The 22,153-nt window shown below is 44.7% G+C and overlaps 1 protein-coding gene across 2 annotated transcripts in view; it reads right to left on the bottom strand.

Annotated features, from left to right (window-relative positions):
• palm1a (paralemmin 1a) overlaps positions 1-22,153 on the bottom strand; it is a 76,923-nt gene that overhangs the window by 25,388 nt on the left and 29,382 nt on the right. For both annotated transcript variants that reach the window (XM_041839822.2, XM_041839823.2), the window contains exon 3: positions 15,378-15,458. In XM_041839822.2, coding sequence (XP_041695756.1) covers positions 15,378-15,458 — 81 coding nt within the window. The remainder of the gene's footprint in view (positions 1-15,377; positions 15,459-22,153) is intronic.

Below are 22,153 nucleotides of genomic sequence, written 5' to 3' on the forward strand. Positions count from 1 at the left end.
TCCCCCTTATTCTCAAGCATGATGGTGGCTGCATCATGGTATGGGTGTGCTTGACAAAGACAGAGCTTGAAGAATTTTGAAAATAATTATGGGCAAATATTGCACAATCCAGGTGTGCAAAGCTCTTAGAGACTTACCCAAGAAGACCCACAGCTGTAATCACTGCCAAATGGGTTTCTAACATGTATTGACTCAGGGGGTGATTACTTATCTAATCAAGGTATATTAGTGATTTATTTTTCATTATTTTCATAATTTTTTTATTTTCACTTTGACATTACAGAGTATTTTGTGTAGATCAATGACAAAGAAAATCACGATTAAATTAATTTCAATCCCACTTTGTAACGCAGAGGAGGGAGGGGAGGACCATCCTACTTAGTGAATTTCAGAAAAATTTAAAATAAGGAAACATTAAAAAGGTTATCATTTTTAGATAAAACTATAGTAAATATATTCACGTCACCAAATACCTGATAAAAACACTGTTTTGCAATGAAGGTCTACAGTAGTCTCAACAGTGCCCTCTAGGGTAGCGCCACGGTGTAGCCGGAGGACAGCTATTTTCTGTCCTCCTCTGGCTACATTGACTTCAATACAAAACCTAGGAGGCGAGTGCTCCTCACCCCTTCCATAGACATGGTAATTATGACAACTTCCGGAGGACGTCCTCCAATTAATTAAAGCTTTTGCAGTATGAACAAACATGTTGTTCATCCAATCAAAGGATCAGAGAATGAACGTAGTACTATGCATGTGTGATTTAGAAGATTGGTGAGTTGGTGACATTGTTGGATAGATTGATATTGAGATAGTGAATAGTGACAGTTGGACATTTTTTGTGATATTATTCCATTTACACTGCCAGTCAAAAGTTTGGACACACCTACTAATTCAAGGGGTTTTCTTTATTTTTACAATTTTTTACATAGTAAACTATGAAATAACACATATGGAATCATGTAGTAACCAAAAAAGTGTTAAACAAATCAAAATATATTTTATATTTCAGATTCTTCAAATAGCCACCCTTTGCCTTGATGACAACTTTGCACACTCTTGGCATTCTCTCAACCAGCTTCATGAGGTAGTCACCTGAAATGCATTTCAATTAACAGGTGTGCCTTCTTAAAAGTTAATTTGTGGAATTTCTTTCCTTCTTAATGTGTTTGAGCCAATCAGTTGTGTTGTGACAAGGTAGGGGGGTATACAGAAGATAGCCCTATTTGGTAAAAGACCAAGTCCATATTATGGCAAGAACAGCTCAAATAAGCAAAGAGAAACGACAGTCCATCATTACTTTAAAAAATGAAGGTCAGTCAATACGGAACATTTCAAGAACTTTTAAAGTTTCTTCAAGTGCAGTCACAAAAACCATCAAGCGCTATTATGAAACTGGCTCTCATGAGGACCGCCACAGGAATGGAAGACCCGGAGTTACCTCTGCTGCAGAGGATAAGTTCATTAGTTACCAGCCTCAGAAATTGCAGCCCAAATAAATGCTTCACAGAGTTCAGAGGGGACTGTGTGAATCAGGCCTTCATGGTCGAATTGCTGCAAAGAAACCACTACTAAAGGACACCAATAAGAAGAAGAGACCTGCTTGGACCAAGAAACACAAGCAATGGACATTAGACCGGAGGAAATTTGTCCTTTGGTCTGGAGTCCAAATTGGAGATTTTTGGTTCAAACCGCTGTGTCTTTGTGAGACGCGGTGTGGGTGAAATGATGATCTCTGCATGTGTAGTTCCCACCGTAAAGCATGGAGGAGTAGGTGTTATGGTGTGGGGGTGATTTGCTGGTGACACTGTTGTTGATTTATTTAGAACTCAAGGCACACTTAACCACCATGGTTCCACAGCATTCTGCAGCGATACGCCATCCCATCTGGTTTGCGCTTAGTGGGACTATCATTTGTTTTTCAACAGAACAAAGACCCAAAACACACCTCCAGGCTGTGTAAGGGCTATTTGACCAAGGAGAGTGATGGAGTGCTGCATTAGATGACCTGGCCTCCACAATCACCTGACCTCAAACCAATTGAGATGGTTTGGGATGAGTTGGACCGCAGAGTGAAGGAAAAGCAGCCAACAAGTGCTCAGCATATATGGGAACTCCTTCAAGACTGATGGAAGAAGCATTCCTCATGAAAGCATTCCTCATGAAGCTGGTTGAGAGAATGCCAAGAGTGTGTAAAGCTGTCATCAAGGCAAAGGGTGGCTACTTTGAAGAATCTCAAATATAAAATATATTTTGATTTGTTTAACACTTTTTTGGTTACTACATGATTCCATATGTGTTATTTCATAGTTTTGATGTCTTCACTATTATTCTACAATGTAGAAAATAAGTAAAAAATAAAGAAGAACCCTGGAATGAGTAGGTGTGTCCAAACTTTTGACTGGTACTGTATCCCATATATATATATATATATATATATATATATATATATTGATAAATATTATGTTTACTAACAGGCTTATTGCCTGTGCATTTGGACCAATTGCTTCTTCAGCCATCTATACTGAACAAAAATATAAACCCAATACGCAACAATTTCAAAGATTTTACTGAGTTACAGTTCATATTAGGAAATCAGTCAATTGAAATAAATCAATTAGACCCTAATCTATGGATTTCACATGACTGGGCAGGGGTGCAGCCATGGGTGGGCCTGGGAGGGCATAGGCCCACCCACCCACTCTCTCTCTCTCTCTCTCTCTCTCTCTCTCTCTCTCTCTCTCTCTCTCTCTCTCTCTCTCTCTCTATCTCTCTCTATCTCTCTCTCTCTCTCTGTCTGTCACTTTCTCTCTCTCTCTGTCTGTCACTTGCACTCTTTTTCTATTGCTCAAAGCCATACTGTAACTACACACCTCTACGTGCACACACCCACATGCACGCATGCACAAGCGCACACACACACACGCACAGTCCTGTATAACTAACCTTGTGGGGACACACAATTCAGTCTCATTCCAAATCCTATTTTCCCTAACCACTAACCCTAATCCTAACCTGTACCCTAACGTTAACCCTTACCCTAACCTTAACCCCAAAACCTAACCTTAACCCTAAACCTAACCATAGCTCCTAACCCTAACCCTAAAACTAACCCTAGCTCCTAACCCCAACACTAATTCTAAACTTAACCCTAAACCCCCTAGAAATAGCATTTGACCTTGTAGGGACTAACAAAATGTCCCCACAAGTATAGTTAAACACGTCCAAACACACACACACAAACGCACACACACACGCACACACACACACACACACACACACACACTTATTCAAACTGTAGACAGGATTCATATCATGCATTCATATTTTGCATGTTAATTTTCTACTTATTTCAAATGTAACATGAATGCAAATTCATTGCAATGAACAGCATTCACTTAGGAATGGGTTGAAATCAGCTACAGTTGAAGTCGAAAGTTTACATACACTTAGGTTGGAGTCATTAAAACTCGTTTTTCAACCACTCCACAAATTTCTTGTTAACAAACTATAGCTTTCGCAAGTCGGTTAGGACATCTACTTTGTGCATGACACAAGTAATTTTTCCAACAATTGTTTACAGACAGATTATTTCACTTATAATTCACTGTATCACAATCAGAAGTTTACATACACTAAGTTGACTGTGCCTTTAAACAGTTTGGAAAATTCCAGAAAATGATGTCATGGCTTTAGAAGCTTCTGATAGGCTAATTGACATCATTTGAGTCAATTGGAGGTGTACCTGTGGATTTATTTCAAGGCCTACATTCAAACTCAGTGCCTCTTTGCTTGACATCATGGGAAAATCAATAGAAATCAGCCAAAACCTCAGGAAAAAAATTGTAGACCTCCACAATTCTGGTTCATCCTTGGGAGCAATTTCCAAACGCCTGAAGGTACCACGTTCATCTGTACAAACAATAGTACGTGAGTATAAACACCATGGGACCATGCAGCCATCATACCGCTCAGGAAGGAGACGCGTTCTGTCTCCTAGAGATGATAGTACTTTGGTGCGAAAAGTGCAAATCAATCCCAGAACAACAGCAAAGGACCTTGTGAAGATGCTGGAGGAAACAGGTACAAAAGTATCTATTTCCACAGTAAAACGAGTCCTATATCGACATAACCTGAAAGGCCGCTCAGCAAGGAAGTAGCCACTGCTCCGAAACAGCCATAAAAAAGCCAGACTATGGTTTGCAACTGCACATGGGGACAAAGATCATACTTTTTGGAGAAATGTCTTCTGGTCTGAGGGACTGGTGCACTTCACAAAATAGTTGGCATCATGAGGAAGGGAAATGATGTGGATATATTGAAGCAACATCTCAAGACATCAGTCAGGAAGTTGAAGCTTGGTCGCAAATGGGTCTTCCAAATGGACAATGACCCCAAGCATACTTCCAAAGTTGTGGCAAAATGGCTTAAGGACAACAAAGTCAAGGTATTGGAGTGGCCATCACAAAGCCCTGACCTCAATCCTATAGAAAATGTGTGGGCAGAACTGAAAAAGCGTGTGCGAGCAAGGAGGCTGTCACGGTTTCGGCCGAGGCGGCTCCTCCTCCTTGTTCGGGCAGGTTTCGCCGGTCGTCGTCTCCGGAGTTCTAGCTGCCACCGCTCGATGTTTCTTGTTTGTTTGGTTTTGTCTGTTAGTCACACCTGTTTTGTGTTAGGTCTCATTTAGCACCCTATTTAGTTTCCTTGTTGTTAGGTTTGTGTTGTGTGTAATTGTTCGTGTCGTGGTTGCGCTACCCGTGTCGGTACGCTATTTTTCCTGAGCTTCCTCCTTGTTGTGTGAGGAGAGATTTACGCACCTGTGTGTGCGCTTGTAGTTACGCCTGTGTGTGTCTTTTTGCCTCCGGGCTGTTTTGGATTAATTTTCGTGCTCAGTAAAGTCTTGTTGGACTTACCCTCTGCTGCCTGCGCCTGATTCTACACCACACCCATACACAGCACCGTGACAGAATTACACACCATAGAATGGAATCAGCAGGAGCACCCGTCGACCCCATGGAGGAGCGTCTCCTTGGACACGAGCACCGGATCAACCGTATCGGGCACGCCTTGGAGGGCGTCATGGACACCCTTCGTCGATGGGAGACCAGCGGGGTTCCCATAGCCCCACCTATCGCACCATCACCTTCACCACCGGACAACCAGCCCGTCCATCGACCGGAACCCAGTGGGATTCGGCTCTCGCTCCCGAGGGCGTACGACGGCACCGCTGCGTTTCCGCCCTCATCTCCTGTCTCACCGGCAAGGCGTTGGAGTGGGCCAACGCCGAGTGGAGGGGAATAGACGCCGCCACAGTCACCTATGCGGAGTTCTCCCGTCGCTTCCGTGCGGTCTTCGACCATCCACCAGAGGGGAGAGAGGCGGGGGAACGTCTATTCCACCTCCGACAGGGGATGAGGAGCGCTCAGGCGTTTGCGCTGGAGTTCCGGACTCTAGCGGCTGATGCGGGGTGGAATGAGAGGGCCCTCATAGACCACTTCAGATGTAGCCTTCGGGAGGACGTCCGCAGGGAGTTAGCCGGCAGGGACACTACACTAACATTTGACCAGCTGGTGGACATGGCCATTCGACTGGACAACCTGCTGGCGACCCGCGGACGTCCCAGGTGGGGGCCCCCCATTCCACCCTCCAGCGCCTCCGAGCAGTGTCCGATGGAGCTTGGAGGTGCTGGCGCTAGAGGGAGAAGAGGTAGGAGCCCGAGGGGGGCAGTCTCCTGCACCAAGTGTGGGCGCGGAGGGCACACAGCGGCTAGGTGCTGGGGAGGGTCCCCTGGTGAGGGAGAGAGCAGGTCATACAGTGGGGAGTCCACCCAGGTGAGTAGGCGCCCTACTTACCCAGAGCTTTCTGTCGTTCACATTACCTTACCTGTTTGTTTCCCACAGGTTGCACCTCGGTCCCAGCATAAGGCGCTAGTCGATTCAGGCGCAGCTGGGAATTTTGTAGACCGGAGATTCTGTGTTAAGTTAGGGATTCCCCTCCTTCCAGTCGAAAAACCCTTTCCTGTACATGCCCTAGATAGTCGTCCGTTAGGATCTGGGTTGATTGGGGAGGTCACAGCGCCACTTAGGATGATGACGCAGGGGGGTCATGAGGAGACGATTCAACTCTATCTTATCGACTCTCCTGCGTATCCGGTGGTACTGGGGCTTCCCTGGTTGATGACCCATGATCCTACTATTTCGTGGCGAGAGAAAGCTCTTAAAGGGTGGTCTGCTCAGTGTGAGGGGTTATGTCTGGGTGTTTCCGTAGGGGCGACCTCGGTGGAGAGTCCGAACCAGATGCCAGCACTGCACATTCCTCCTGAGTATGAGGATTTGGCGCTCGTGTTCAGTAAGACCAGAGCGGCACAGTTGCCACCTCATAGACAGGGGGATTGTGCGATAGACCTCCAGACAGGAGCAGCGCTTCCGCGGAGCCATGTGTATCCTTTGTCACAGGAGGAGAAAAGGGCAATGGAGACTTACATTGCCGAGTCTCTGAGACAGGGATACATACGGGCCTCCACTTCTCCCGTGTCCTCAAGCTTCTTTTTTGTGAAGAAAAAGGATGGAGGTTTGCGTCCGTGTATTGATTACCGCGGTCTCAATCAGGTGACGGTGAAGTACAGCTATCCACTTCTTCTGATTGGGACCATGACGGAGTCCTTACACGGGGCAAGGTTCTTCACAAAATTGGATCTCAGGAGCGCATATAACTTGGTGCGCATTAGGGAGGGCGATGAGTGGAAGACAGCATTTAGTACTACATCCGGCCATTACGAGTATCTCGTCATGCCATATGGGTTAATGAATGCTCCATCAGTCTTCCAATCGTTTGTAGACGAACTTTTCCGGGACATGCAGGCGCAGGGAGTAGTGGTGTACATAGATGATATTCTTGTGTACAGTGCTACTCGGGCCGAGCATGTAGCCCTGGTGCGCAGGGTATTGAGGAGACTGTTGGAGCATGACCTGTATGTCAAAGCTGAGAAATGTCTGTTCTTCCAGGAGTCAGTTTCCTTTTTGGGTTACCAGTTGTCTGCGTCAGGGGTGAGAATGGAGGTGGACCGAGTGTCCGCCGTGCGTAATTGGCAAACCCCAACTACGGTTAAAGAGGTGCAGCGGTTCTTGGGTTTTGCGAATTACTACCGGAGGTTTATCCGGGGTTTTTGGACAGGTGGCAGCTCCCATAACGTCTCTTCTGAAGGGGGGTCCGGTGCGCTTGCAGTGGTCAGCTGAGGCGGACAGGGCCTTTGGGAGACTGAAGGACCTGTTTACCTCGGCCCCGGTGTTGGCGCACCCGGATCCCACTTTACCCTTCCAAGTTGAGGTGGACGCGTCTGAGGCCGGTATCGGGGCAGTTCTTTCTCAACGATCCGGTACACCACCTAAGCTCCGCCCCTGTGCTTTTTATTCTAAGAAGCTCAGTCCGGCGGAGCGGAATTATGACGTAGGGGACAGGGAGCTGTTAGCCGTAGTACAGGCCCTAAAGGTGTGGAGGCATTGGCTTGAGGGGGCTCAGCACCCTTTCCTCATTCTGACCGACCATCGTAACCTGGAGTACATTCGGGCAGCTAGGAGACTGAATCCTCGCCAGGCTCGATGGACTATGTTTCTGCCCGGTTTGTGTTCAAGATCACTTACATCCCTGGGTCCCAGAACGGGAAGGCAGATGCTCTGTCCCGTCGGTATGACACGGAGGAGAGGTGCGTGGAGTCCATTCCCATACTACCGGAGTCTTGTCTGGTGGCACCGGTGGTGTGGGAGGTCGATGCGGAGATCGAGCGGGCGTTACGCACCGAGCCTAGTCCTCCACAGTGTCCGGTGGGTCGGGTGTACGTCCCGCTCAAGGTCCGGGATCGGCTGATTTATTGGGCTCACACGTCCCCCTCCTCTGGACATCCGGGTATTGGCCGGACGGTGCACTGCCTTAGTACAAAGTACTGGTGGCCAACGTTAGCCAGGGATGTGAGGGTTTATGTCTCCTCCTGCTCAGTGTGTGCCCAGTGTAAGGCGCCCAGACACTTGCCCAGGGGTAAATTACAGCCCCTGCCCGTTCCACAACGACCCTGGTCTCACCTCTCGGTGGATTTTGTTACCGATCTTCCCTCCTCACAGGGGAATACCACCATCCTGGTCGTTGTGGATCGGTTCTCGAAGGCCTGTCGTCTCCTTCCCATGCCGGGTCTTCCTACGGCCCTACAGACCGCTGAGGCTCTATTTACTCACGTCTTCCGGCATTACGGGGTGCCCGAGGATATAGTGTCCGATCGAGGCCCCCAGTTTACCTCCAGAGTCTGGAGAGCATTTATGGAACGTTTGGGGGTCTCGGTGAGCCTTACCTCGGGTTACCACCCGGAGAGTAATGGGCAGGTTGAACGAGTCAACCAGGATGTGGGTAGGTTTCTGAGGTCATATTGTCAGGGCCGCCCGGAGGAGTGGGCGAGATATGTGCCCTGGGCCGAGATGGCCCTAATACCCCTTTTCAGTGTGTATTAGGGTACCAGCCGGTTCTGGCACCATGGCATGAGAGCCAGATCGAGGCCCCCGCTGTGGATGAGTGGGTGCAGCGCTCGGAGGAGACGTGGGACGCTGCACACGTCCATCTGCAGCGTGCCATACGTCGACAGAAGACGAGCGCCGACCTACACCGCAGTGAGGGGCCAGTGTACGCACCTGGAGATCGAGTCTGGCTCTCAACCAGAAACCTGCCCCTCCGCCTGCCCTGCCGGAAGCTGGGTCGGCGGTTTGTGGGGCCTTTTAAAGTCCTGAGGAGATTGAACGAGGTGAGTTACAGGTTAGAACTACCTATTGATTACAAGAATATTAACCCCTCGTTCAATGTGTCTCTCCTCAGGCCGGTGGTAGCTGGTCCACTCCAGGACTTTGAGATTGAGGAGACTCCTCCGCCCCCGTTGGACATCGAGGGGGGCTCCGGCGCACACGGTTCGGACCATCCTGGATTCGAGACGCCGGATGGGGGTCTCCAATATCTCGTGGAGTGGGAGGGGTACGGTCCGGAGGAGCGGTGCTGGGTGCCAAGGAGGGACATTCTGGATCCGTCCCTGATGACCGAATTCCATCGTGGTCATCCTACGCGCCCTGCTCCGCGTCCCCGAGGCGGCGCGCGGCTGGAGCCGCGCGTCAAGGGGGGGGTACTGTCACGGTTTCGGCCGAGGCGGCTCCTCCTCCTTGTTCGGGCAGGTTTCGCCGGTCGTCGTCTCCGGAGTTCTAGCTGCCACCGCTCGATGTTTCTTGTTTGTTTGGTTTTGTCTGTTAGTCACACCTGTTTTGTGTTAGGTCTCATTTAGCACCCTATTTAGTTTCCTTGTTGTTAGGTTTGTGTTGTGTGTAATTGTTCGTGTCGTGGTTGCGCTACCCGTGTCGGTACGCTATTTTTCCTGAGCTTCCTCCTTGTTGTGTGAGGAGAGATTTACGCACCTGTGTGTGCGCTTGTAGTTACGCCTGTGTGCGTCTTTTTGCCTCCGGGCTGTTTTGGATTAATTTTCGTGCTCAGTAAAGTCTTGTTGGACTTACCCTCTGCTGCCTGCGCCTGATTCTACACCACACCCATACACAGCACCGTGACAGAGGCCTACAAACCTAACTCAGTTACACCAGCTCTGTCAGGAGGAATGGGCCAAAATTCACCCAACTTATTGTGGGAAGCTTGTGGAAGGCTACCCGAAATGTTTGACCCAAGTTAAACAATTTAAAGGCAATGTTACCAAATACTAATTGAGTGTATGTAAACTTCTGACCCACTGGGAATGTGATGAAATAAATAAAAGCTGAAATAAATCATTCTCTCTACTATTATTCTGACATTTCACATTCTTAAAATAAAGTGGTGATCCTAACTGACCTAAGACAGGGAATTTTTACTAGGATTAAATATCAGGAATTGTGAAAAAACTGAGTTTAAATGTATTTGGCTAAGGTGTATGTAAACTTCCGACTCCAACTGTAAATGCAGCATTATGGATTTGCATAATTTCCCCTTTAGGGGATTGGTTTATAGGAACCCAATCTCTTTCAAAAGCAGGAAAAGATGGGTAAAGGTTATTTTTGCAGCAATGAAAGAGTCTCAAGCCTCGCCAATGTATCCAGCATTGAATAATATCACTATTCATGAATTCAACCCCAGGCAGGAAAAATCCATCTAACTCAACTATCTCATGACCCAACCATCTCACTCTTATCAATAAGATGGTTTGTGTCTCTCTCTCTCTCTCTCTCTCTCTCTCTCTCTCTCTCTCTCTCTCTCTCTCTCTCTCTCTCTCTCTCTCTCTCTCTCTCTCTCTCTCTCTCTCTCTCTCTCTCTCTCTCTCTCTCTCTCTCTCTCTCTCTCTCTCTCTCTCTCTCTCTCTCTCTCTCTCTCTCTCTCTCACCCTCTCTCACCCTCTCTCTGAGAAATAACCATGATGTATTTGTGTAAATATAACCCCTGTCATGATCAGTTTCCATTTCTCTATCACCTCTCCTTGATGCCACAGCGAGAGAAGATGTTTTCACAATCCTCTCTACTCTACCGCTCTCCCCTCCACTCTCACCTTCCCTCCTCTCTCCTCTCTTATCCATCTCCTCTGCGTATGCTCTCCCTGCCTCTCCCCTGGTGGGCTCTATGATTGGGGGTCATCATCACCTGTTCACGCGGTTCCACACACACACACACACACACACCGTCGCCCCGTCGGATGCAAGAGGACAAAGCCACAGCAGCTCCCACACATGTACCCTGTGTTTGATCCATTGTTCTGGGGGAGCACAATGCCCCATAAATAAACACACATGTATATGTGCATACGGGTACACACACACACACACACACACACACACACACACACACACACACACACACACACACACACACACAGAGATGTGCACACACAACATGCATACTGACAGGCACACACACATACAGTACACACACTCTCACACACCAACTGGGCATTTCACTCATTTGTAAAAGATCAGGGGCACAGAACTAGCCACAGCAGTTAGCTTCACATTATTATATTTTACTGTAACTCAAACATGATCAGACAAACAACGTTTTGTAATAATAGCTACCCAATATCCTTGTCATATTTCTAAACTGACTCTATTGGGAAATATGATAAAGCAGGAGTTGTAGTGAATCTACATTTGCAGAATAACTATAACAATAACAGACAAGCAGCATATTGTGGTACTGAATCCCAAACTGACATCCTTTACTGTTCTACTACCTCCTGTGACCATCATACACTCTTAGAAAAAAAGGGTTTCAAAATGGTTATTCGGCTGTCCCCATAGGAGAACCCTTTTTGGTTCCAGGTAAAAACCCTTTTTGGTTCCAGTTAGAACCATTTTGGGTTCCATGTAGAACCCTCAGTGTAAAGGGTTGTACATGTAACTCAAAACAGTTCTACTTGGAGCCAAAAGGGTTCTATCTGGAACCAACAAGGGTTCTTTAAAGGGTTCTCCTATGGGGACAGCCGAAGAACCCTTTAAGGTTCTAGATAGCACCTTTTTTTCTAAGAGTGTAGCTGGGGCCATTTCTAGTTTTAATACTCAATCAACTTAGGAAATGTATTGAAATTCAATTAAGAAATCAAAATAATCTTTATAGACAATAACAGCACAATACCAAATGACCAGTTGGATTTCAGTACATTTCCTGGATTGATAGTGTTGGGAGGGCATTGAGCTATCGCAGCCCTGTTGTCCATCCCCATGGACCAATAGCCTATAACGTCTAAATCCCTGCACCAATCAAAAATAAATAAAAATAAAACAACAATGTCTGCTGAGAGACAGTGAGGTGAAAAATCTGAATGCTACTGGTCTGTATTCCCCCACCATTCAGCTTCCTGCCTCTCCCCTCTGTTTCTATTTCTACATTTGTTTCTCTCTCTCCTGCTCCCTCTCCCTCTCATCTATGTTTCTCTTTCTCTCTCTTTCTATCCCCTACCCATTATTTCTCCCTCTCATCTCTCTCTCCCTCTGTTTCTCTTTTTATATCACCTACCCCCATTACTCTCTCTCTCTCTCTCTCTCTCTCTCTCTCTCTCTCTCTCTCTCTCTCTCTCTCTCTCTCTCTCTCTCTCTCTCTCTCGCTCTCTGTTCAGTGTGTCTGCTGACTGGACAGTTGAGCTCCATGGAAACTGCTAATGAGTCCACTTTTTGGATCTTATCTCTCTCTGGCTGGCCGGCTCTCTCTCTGCTTGCATTGGGCTAGCTGTATTAGCTGCATCACTGATAACTATGGATGCGTCCCAAATGGCACCCTATTCCCTATAAAGTGCACTACTTTTGACCAGAACACTATGGGCCCTGGTCAAAAGAAGTGTACTATGTAGGGAATAGGTTGCTATTTGGGACACGGCCTATGTGGAGACCTGATCACTATCCATTGATCCTCAATCCATCCATTGGACCAACAAACAGAGGAAATAGAAGAGTAACAGAATCCAATATGGAGATCGCACTTGTAAACCTTTCATTATATTGACTAGTGCCATTTTACTCTTGTTGTTTCGAACAGTGAAACATGACTGAGGTGAAGGGTAATTGAAAAGCGATGAAAGCTTGTTTTAGAGGCCACAAGTATTAGAAACCAAATAAAAGCAAAAAGTCATGCAACCAAAAGCAACAACGCCAAACGGACTTTCCACAATACAAGAATGCAGCTAGCTGAAAGTAAATCAGGGCTAGACAATTGACTGCATATTTAGCAGGGGAAGTGTGTTTTTTTCTTGCTCCAAAACAGGATGTCTTTTAAAGCCAAACTTTTTAGGTTTTTTTTCAGAGGGATTCTTCTTCTTTTGCTGTCTGAGCATAGCGCCTCCTCTGTCCAGCCATGTGCCTTCAGGACCCTTGAACACACACACATGCGTGCACACACATAAGCACACACACACATCCATGCACACACTAACACACACACACCCTTTACTGATGCCCAGTGCAGGAGTTCAATTCTACCAGCCCCAGCCAAGTCCTTCTAGATCCCTGCTGTGCCCATTCCATAGAAAGGCCCCTCTACTCCTCTAGACTTTAGGAGTTGGTGCCCAGTTCCTTGCACACCCACTGCCAAGCCTTACTGGCACGGTTAACTACCCCCCTAAAAACGGATTAGTCAATGCTGCACTCCTAAATAAACATTATATTAAAAGGAAAGGGCGTAGGAAACCATCATACTCAAGCCACCACACCACTCCTTGGAAGTTGTGGGATCGTACGATTTTGGTTTCTCATTGGTTCTGGGAACGAAGCCATAAGTTGCCTGTCCGGTAAAACTGAATGTTTTTTAAAGGTTCTGAGAACGGAAGTGAACATTTAGCCTGTTCTGGGAACTTTTTAGGTCGCAGGGAGGTTCTGAGAATGTTTTAATATGGTTCTCTGAAAGTTTTCCTGGGAGGTTTTATTAACGTTCTGAGAACTGAAATTATAGGTTATTTGAAGGTAATTAAATAGCGTTCTGAGAACATTCTCTAAATGTTGTAAATGTTTTGAATGAAATGTAAAGGTTAATTTGAGTTTTCCTTAAAACTTTCACTGAACAGACTTTTAATAACACTGCTAGCTCAGTTTAACTGTTTTGAACTCCAAGCACAGATAAGACACATGGAAATTAATTTACTTAGGCATTAATCATGCAAACACAATTATTTTGTTATTGTGGCACAGCATCAGTGAGATTCAAACATATGATCTTCTGTTCTCTAGCCATGGAAGTAGTCCACTGGGCCACCAGAATGGAGCTGGCATGTGATGTTTTTTTATACTATTACAAAGCTGTTCATTTTTGTCTATTCAAACAGGCCCCATTTCAAAGGACACAAGCACTCATTAAGATCAGGTGTGGCCAATTAGTGGGCACGGCCAACACACCTGAACACACTTAACAAGATAGAGCAGTGGTCGCCAACTGGTCGATTGCAAAACATTTCTGTAAAAAACCCAAAGATAAAGCCTTGTGTTCCAATTTTTTTTATTTGTTTCGCGCTGTTGGTGATAGGTGCACTTGACTCAGCAGCCCTAGTACAGGGAAGGCAAAGTGTTCCAATTTTGAACCATTTAATGTGTCTGAAGGTAGAACACTGCCTACCCGGCAGGCCAAGAGTGCAAATCAAGTGCACTTATATGCCTACCGCTGGCCAATCAGATAGCTCAGATCACTGTGTCTGCACAGTTTCCTCGAGCCGTAAAAAGAAGCTTCGAACACACAGCAAAGTTGATACTGTGAGATTTCAAAACTTTTAAAACCATGACTAGAGAGAGACTCGAATACAGCAAAGAGCTGCTGTTTTTATAAGTAAGTTAATGTTTAAGTTGTTATTCAGCACTGTCAACAATTTTATAAGCCATAAAATGCGCATTCAACCTACTTCCACTCACACTACAACCAGCACTGCAGCTGCAATAATATTTCACTTTTGCTGGTCATAGGAGTAACAATATGAATTGGTGCATGAGGCAGAAATAATGCAGTGCGACTTGAGTTTCGCCATCAGCTGCTCCCTCCCCTCAGACTGACCATCAGATGCAGGCCATCAGTCCAGTAAAAAAAAAAGCTAATTATTATGCTCACTCAGCTGTGCCTCACATTTTTGTTGACGCTGAGAACGGAATGTATATGTTTTTAAATAACATTCTTAGAACTTTCTTTGAACGTTACTAATGTTTTCTTGTGTTTTTTATGGAAAGTTTTCTTAATGTTCTGAGAACATGACTTTAAATAGAACCATGAGGCAACCTGTAGGAAACGTTATGCTGAAGTACAGAAATTCGCACAGAACTATTTGAGAACATTCCCAATGTCAAACCAGTTGAAGAACGTTCATAGAACATTACCAAAAATCTAATTCAATGTAACCATATTTGAACTTTTAGGAAACGTTCTGTTAAAGTAATGAAATACCAAGAAAATAATGTTTTTTTGTTAAGTTCCTTAAATGTACTGAGAATGTTCCAAAGCCAAGCAACTATCCTGCACCATTCCCAGATAGTTGTGGGAAGGTTGTATGCAAAATAACCATAGGACAACTACGCTCTCACCAAGCTCTAAGAAACATATGGTTCTCAGAACGTTATGTGCTAGCTAGGTGGATCTTGAGCTCCATTAAAAACACCAACTACATACAAAATGTCTGAGATTAAAGTGATAAGAGATTCGGACGGCTAAGATATTTTCCAAATTCTCTGAGGGGTTGCCGTGACAACATTGGCACTACTACACTCTTCAAAGTGAAAATGTATTTGTACTTTCCAACGCTCCTGCACCCGATCCTGTTGTACTGTGAAACCAAAATAACTGCACCCAACAGCTGGATGCTCAGTGTCCCATCCACCCCTCAGTGTTCCCCCAGTGTCCCATCCTGTCCCCCTTCTTACCTTGAGGTGAGAGAGCTGTCTCCTGTCATCTTCCAGCTGCCTCTTCTTATTCTCAATCTCTGTCTGCCTCTTCCTCTTCTCCTGTTGGAGCATAAGGAAAACACTGTCAGTATGTGGGGAGAAGACATTTAATGCAAACCAACAGTAAAGAGTACGGATGGATGGAGTATGGAACTCTGTAGGTTCCTGTTCAAATATTTTTTTTTGAAAACATACAAGAATGGTGTATAGGTATGAAAGACATGTGTACAGTTCTTATCTAAACATAAGAGAACAGACATGAACAACAAGACCCAGAGTTCTGGACATAAAACAAATATTACAAAACACGACATACAGAACAGGGACAGGTAGAAAGAAAAAGGGTACCCCCCCTTATTCCACCCTATTCCCCTCCCGACTGCTCGAATGTCGGGGCCAGCACACGCTGCCCAAAGGTAGATTACAATATGACAATTGAGAGTGCGTTAAAAAGTACAAATTCACAGCGCCGACTGGTCCAAGTAAGAGAGGAAAGGCTGCCAGATTTGATCAAATGTTGATAATTTATTGTTCAGAATATATCTAATTCTTTCTAAGTGTACAGTGTTTGCCAATTCGCTGAGCCATAATTTGGTAGAGGGCGCTTCCCTCCTTTTCCAAAACAACAAGATTATTTTTTTGCCGAAATGAGACTGTAAGAGATGAGTTGTTTTTGGGAGTTGGTTAATCCGTTTAGGGAATCGGACACTCCCAGGATTATCAGAAGCGGGTCTGGGTCTATTGAAGTCTCCAGAACTTCAGAGAGGACCCCAAAAATTCCACACCAATAACCATACAGACTAGAGCATAGGGCAAAGCAGTGGAGTAGTGTACCCTGCTCAGCCTGACATTTATCACACATAGGGGATGTATCAGGAAATATCCTATGCAGTTTAGTTTTGGAATAGTGTAATCTGTGTAATACCTTAAATTGTATGAGACGATGTCTGGAGTTAATGGAGCAGGTGTGGATATACTCCAAGCTATCCTCCCAGTCTGACACCGAAATATCAGTCCCTAGTTCTTCCTCCCATTTTGCCTTAATGGCATCAGTAGAGGGTGCACTAACAGATTGAAAAGCGTCATATAGACGAGATATCAGTTTGTCTGAGGTGGGGCATATTTTTATGCATCCGTCAAACATGGAAGGTTTAGCATTCTCAAATGTTGGGAGGTGTTTTCTAACATAGTCTCTAATTTGTAGGTATCTGAAAAAGTTACTTCTGGGAAGGTTATAAGTTTCCCTCAGCGATTCAAAGGAAGCAAAGGTCCCTCCTATATATAAATCCCCTATGGTACTTAAACCCAACTCTCACCATCGCTCAAAGGTGTTATCAAGGTTAGAGGGGGCAAAGGAGGGATTCCTGGCAACAGGGAGCATGAATGATATTGGACTAAGCTCAAAGTGGACTTTAATTTGCTTCCAGATTCGGACTGTACTATGTATAATAGGATTGTTACGGTAAAGTGACATCTCCAGATTGACAGGTGACAAAATCACAGCACCAATAGAGAAGGGGTGACACTCCTCCCACTCCATGCTAAGCCAGCTGGATAGCGGGGGTGCGACATCCAGCAAAAACGTAACAGCGCGGAGGTTAGCGGCCCAATAGTAAAATATAACATTTGGGAGAGACAATCCTCCTTCCATCTTGGATTTACATAGGTGTTTTTTACCTATCCTGTGTGTTTTATAATCCCAGATGAAAGGATTGATAATAGAGTCCAGTTGTTTATGAAAGGATTTAGGTATGAATACTGGGATGTTCTGGTATAGGTAGAGCAGTTGTGGGAGGAAGACCATTTTAATGGCATTAATTCTTCAGAGCAGAGAAATTGGGAGAGTTCTCCAAAATGGTATGTTTGCCTTGAGATTTGCATCAGAGAAGGGAAATTCTCTTTAAATAGTAAGGAGTATTGTTTGGTAACTACAATTCCAAGGTAGATACATTTTTCTGAAGATAACTTAACTGGAAGATGTTCTAGCCAGGAGGTGTTTTGCAACCGTATGGGCATTAATTCACTCTTGTTCCAATTTATTCTGTATCCCGAGAAGGTACCAAACAAATTAATCACCTCAAGAATAGCTGGAATACTAGCTTGGGGTTCTGTTACATAGAGGAGAATATCATCTGCGTATAGGGAAATCTTATTTAGAGTATCTTTAGTATTATAGCCGTGTATTGCTGAATGAGATCTGATCGCTTGAGCGAGAGGTTCAATAATTAGGGCGAAGAGCATAGGCGACAGCGCAAAACCCTGCCTTGTCCCTCTGTGAAGGTTAAATCGGGGCGACAGTGATTGGTTAGTGAGTATTCTTGCACAGGAGTTCCTATATAAAAGCTGGATCCAATTTATGAACCCATCTCCAATATAAAATTTCTGTAGGACCTTGAATAGATAGGGCCACTCAACTTGGTCAAAGGCCTTTTCGGCGTCAAGAGATATAATGTCAAGGTCCACGTTAGGTAACCTCTGAGAATACATAATGTTGAAGAGGCGCCTGAGATTGAAGAATGAGTTTCTGTTAGGGATAAAGCCGGTCTGGTCCGAATGGACCAATTTGCCAATTATATATATATGCTAAGCCTGTTAGCCAGAGTTAGCCAGAGTTAGCCAGAGTTTTTGCTAAAATCTTTTGGTCTGTATTAAGGAGGGATATTGGTCTGTATGACCCTACCTCTTCCGGATCTTTACCCTTCTTATGTATAACTGTAATAAACGCCTCATCCAAAGTAGATGGGAGAGCTCCATCCTCATTGGCCCGAACCAACATTTTGTGCAGGTAGGGAGAGAGCATGTTGCTGAATGTTTTATAGAATTCACCAGGGTATCCATCTGGGCCCGGGGTCTTGCCACTCTTTAGAGATTTAATTGTTTCTCTAATTTCTTCAAGAGATATTTCCTTATTCAGGAAGTTAGAGTCTTCCTGGTTCAGGGCAGGAAGATTACAGTCCTCCAAAAGGTTTTGCCTAATTAAGGGATTAGGATCCGCTTTAGATGTATATAGAGTCTCATAAAACTGACGGAATCTGTTATTGATGTCTTTGGGGGAGGAGAGTAATTCCCCAGATGCAGATTTAACTTTGTGAATCATTCGGTCACTCACATTTTTTCGAAGTTGTCTGGTGAGTAATTTGTGTGGTTTGTCACCAAACTCAAAATATTTTTGCTTGGCATAGAGAAAAGATTTAGAAATTTTAGCCGAGAGGATCTGATTGTATTAAAATTTTTAAGACATAATTTTTTTGTTTCTCCATAGATGGATGTCTAGCATTCTCCCTATCCAGTAAGTGAATTTGTCCCTCCAGTTCTACCAATTTTTTTCAGTTTTGCCTACTCCTGGCAGTCTGAAAGGAGATGATACAGCCTCTCAAATAAGCCTTCAGCGTTTCCCACAATAATGCTGGGGAAGTCTCTGTGTTGTCGTTGGTATCAAAGAAAAATGTAATTTGGTCTTTAAGATGTTCACAGAATGTTGGTTCTGTGAGGAGTTGAGGATTCAACCTCCAGACCCTCTCGTTTGGTACGATGTCACCCAATCTCAGGGAGAAGGTGAGTGGACTGTGGTCAGAGATTATAATATCATGATATCTCACATTACAGGTATAGGGGAGTAGTTTAGCATCAACCAAAAAGTAGTCAATTCGAGTATATACATTGTGAACATGAGAGTAAAAGGAGTATTCCCTACCCGTAGGATTAGAGATCCTCCATATATCAAATAAGTTCGAATTTTTTATGTAGGTATTCAAGAATTCGCTTGAATAGGAGGTAGGGGTTCGCCGGGTAGAGGATCTATCCAAATATTGGTCTAGTACACAGTTAAGGTCCCCTCCAATGACCAGATTAGTATGGGAGATATCTGGAATCAGGGCAAGGACTCTTTTGAAAAAAGAGGGGTTATCAATGTTTGGCCCATAGATATTTAGTAGAGTTACAGAAGTAGAATGGATCTCTCCTATTACGATCACATAACGACCCTCTTTATCCACAAGTGGTTTTATGTAGAAAGGGAATTCCTTTCCGTACCAGAATCGCTGTGCCTCTCGTTTTGGCAGAGAAGTTAGAGTGATACACTTGCCCCACCCACTTACATTTAAGTCTGTTATGAGATTTGTTTTTCAGATGGGTTTCTTGCAAAAATATAATATCAGACGAAAGTGCTTTCAAGTGGGCTAGGACCCTGCCTCTCTTAATTGGTTCGTTTAAACCCTTGACATTCCAGGAAGTGAATGTAAGTCCCGCCCTCCTCTCATTTGTAGTTCCTATGGTGGTCTGCATAACATGTAACTCACTAAAAAGGTAAGAAAGCGCACCAAACCATCACGATCAGCATATGTAGCACCTACACCCGAGCAGTATCCAACCCACCCCCCCCCCCGCAAGCACCTTTACTCTCCACCCTGTTCCCCTACTTTCCCCAACCTTTACCCCCCCATCAACCCACATTTAACAGGCATACACACATAGGACAGAAAAAAATATGAAAATAAAAATAACAAACACATTGTCTGGCCGATGCCAAAAAAGCACGGCGCGACCTCGAACAAGAGGTAAAACAAAAATAAAATCCCAACTATACGCTCACCTCTCACTGTCCTAGAACTTCTACTAACATATGAACTGAGGAGGCTCCCGCACTTAAAGTGTTCAATTAGCATTTAATAAACCTAAACAGAATAAGTTGCAACTTAAACATATTGCGCACTTAAGGTTCATCTTGGGTCAATCCCTGAGATAAGCAAGATGTATCATCACAATATTCTATTGCTAAGCAATGCCGGTCTAAACATAAACCATCAGTAACCGACATAGACAGCAGTACAGTTACATATTGTGGGTTAGGAGATGGGAACAAGGATTTTGATAAATTGAACGTACCCCCCAATCAAAAAAATAAAAATGTAAAAAATAAAAATAAAATAAATAATAATACATTATTTTAAAATAATTTTAAAAAATAGTGATTTATATATACATATGTGCACACATACACATATACACATCCACACACACATACATACATGTGCATACCTGCATACATACACACACACACATACACGTGCGTATATATATACGCACACACACACACATACACACGTATACACACACACATACATACACACACACACCCAAAAAAATATATACATATAAAATAAATATTCTTAAATATATACATACACACGCATACACACATACATCCATACACACACATCTACATACACAAACATTCATACCCCAGAATAATAATCTATACTAATTTAAAATATACACATATATAATACTAAAATGCTAAGAGAAAATAATAATAAAGTACAAATAATAATTATTCTATGTACGCACACCTACACAGACACAAGCACCACGGAGGGCTGGTGGGAATCAAATCGTGAGAGCGGGCCAGGCTATGACAAGGGCAGAACAGCACAAAGCATCAACTTGCTATCCAGGTGTCTGCGTCTGCCCCTTCCCAACCATCACCCCCGGACCCCTGCAAGCAATAAATACATGGTATGGTAATAGGAATAATGTAAGAATTGAAAAATAAATAACGAAACAAAACAAAAATGGGGGAATATAAGTATATCCATCCGAAAGTGTCAATGATCCGACCTGGAAGGCCTCCCAAACAGGCATCGCTCTAAACCCAGTCGGAATGAAAGTGAAATTAACGTTAAGTGAGAGCTCTGACCGCCCTCCATTGGTCAGCTCATCGTATTACATGTTCGGTAGCCCTTGCTGAGACCGTTTAATACGGTTTCACCCGTTATGGTATGGTATGGATTCGAGTCCATGAGCAGACCCTAACACACAATGACAAGGCACTCTAACCTGTACGGGGGATTGGCGTATATTCCCGGATAAACTTCTCTGCGTCCAAAACCGAGGAGAGACAAATCTTCTCCCCGGAAGGCGGGGTAATTCTTAGTCTTGCAGGGAAGAGCAAGGCTGGGCGAAGATGGAGTTTGTAGAGTTTGGTCATGACATCTCTGTAGCCAGCGCGGTGCTTTGCCACATCGGGTGCATAGTCCTCATAGACACGAAAGGGGTGCCCTTTATGTAACAGGTTGCCCCTCATTCGAGCCTCGCGCAGGATAAGATCCTTGGTCTTGAAACTGTGACAACAGATGATTACTGGGCGAGGACGCTGGCCCGGTCCAGGCACTGGGACAAGGGCGCGATGTGCACGGTCCAGTAGGGGATCCGACGCCAAAACATCCGGTCCCATTGCATCCTTCAGTAGCTTGGCAAAGAAGTCGGTGGGGCGAGAGCCCGCCTCCACCCCTTCTGCCAGACCCACAACGCGAAAGTTATGACGCCTGGATCTGCCCTCCAGGTCGACCACTTTCACAGAAAGCCTCTGCACATTATCCTGCAATGACGTGCATAGCTTCTCTAACTCGTCGATCCTACCAGCGTTGAATTCAGAAGCTTTCTCAAGGTCCACAATACTCTGGCCCTGCGAAGCGACCGTTCGAATGGTGCTCTCGATTTTAGTGTCCAGTTCAGCAATAGTAGCCTTAAGATCCTCCGCTATAGCAACACGTAGTTCTCCCAAAGCCCGGGTAAGTTCTGTAAGTGTCACGTTGTTACCTGTGCCTTCCGCCATGTCTGTCTCGTTGTTTGGTGGGGAGTAGGCCTCTGATGTGGATTTATTGTCCTTTGGTCGCTTATTACTAGGCATTTTCACATAGAAAGTTACAATATTGTATTAGAAAGAAAAGTTTGTTGTAACAAGTGCAATAAAGTAA

This window comes from Coregonus clupeaformis, chromosome 20 (assembly GCF_020615455.1).
Source record: "Coregonus clupeaformis isolate EN_2021a chromosome 20, ASM2061545v1, whole genome shotgun sequence".
Lineage (NCBI taxonomy): Eukaryota > Metazoa > Chordata > Actinopteri > Salmoniformes > Salmonidae > Coregonus > Coregonus clupeaformis.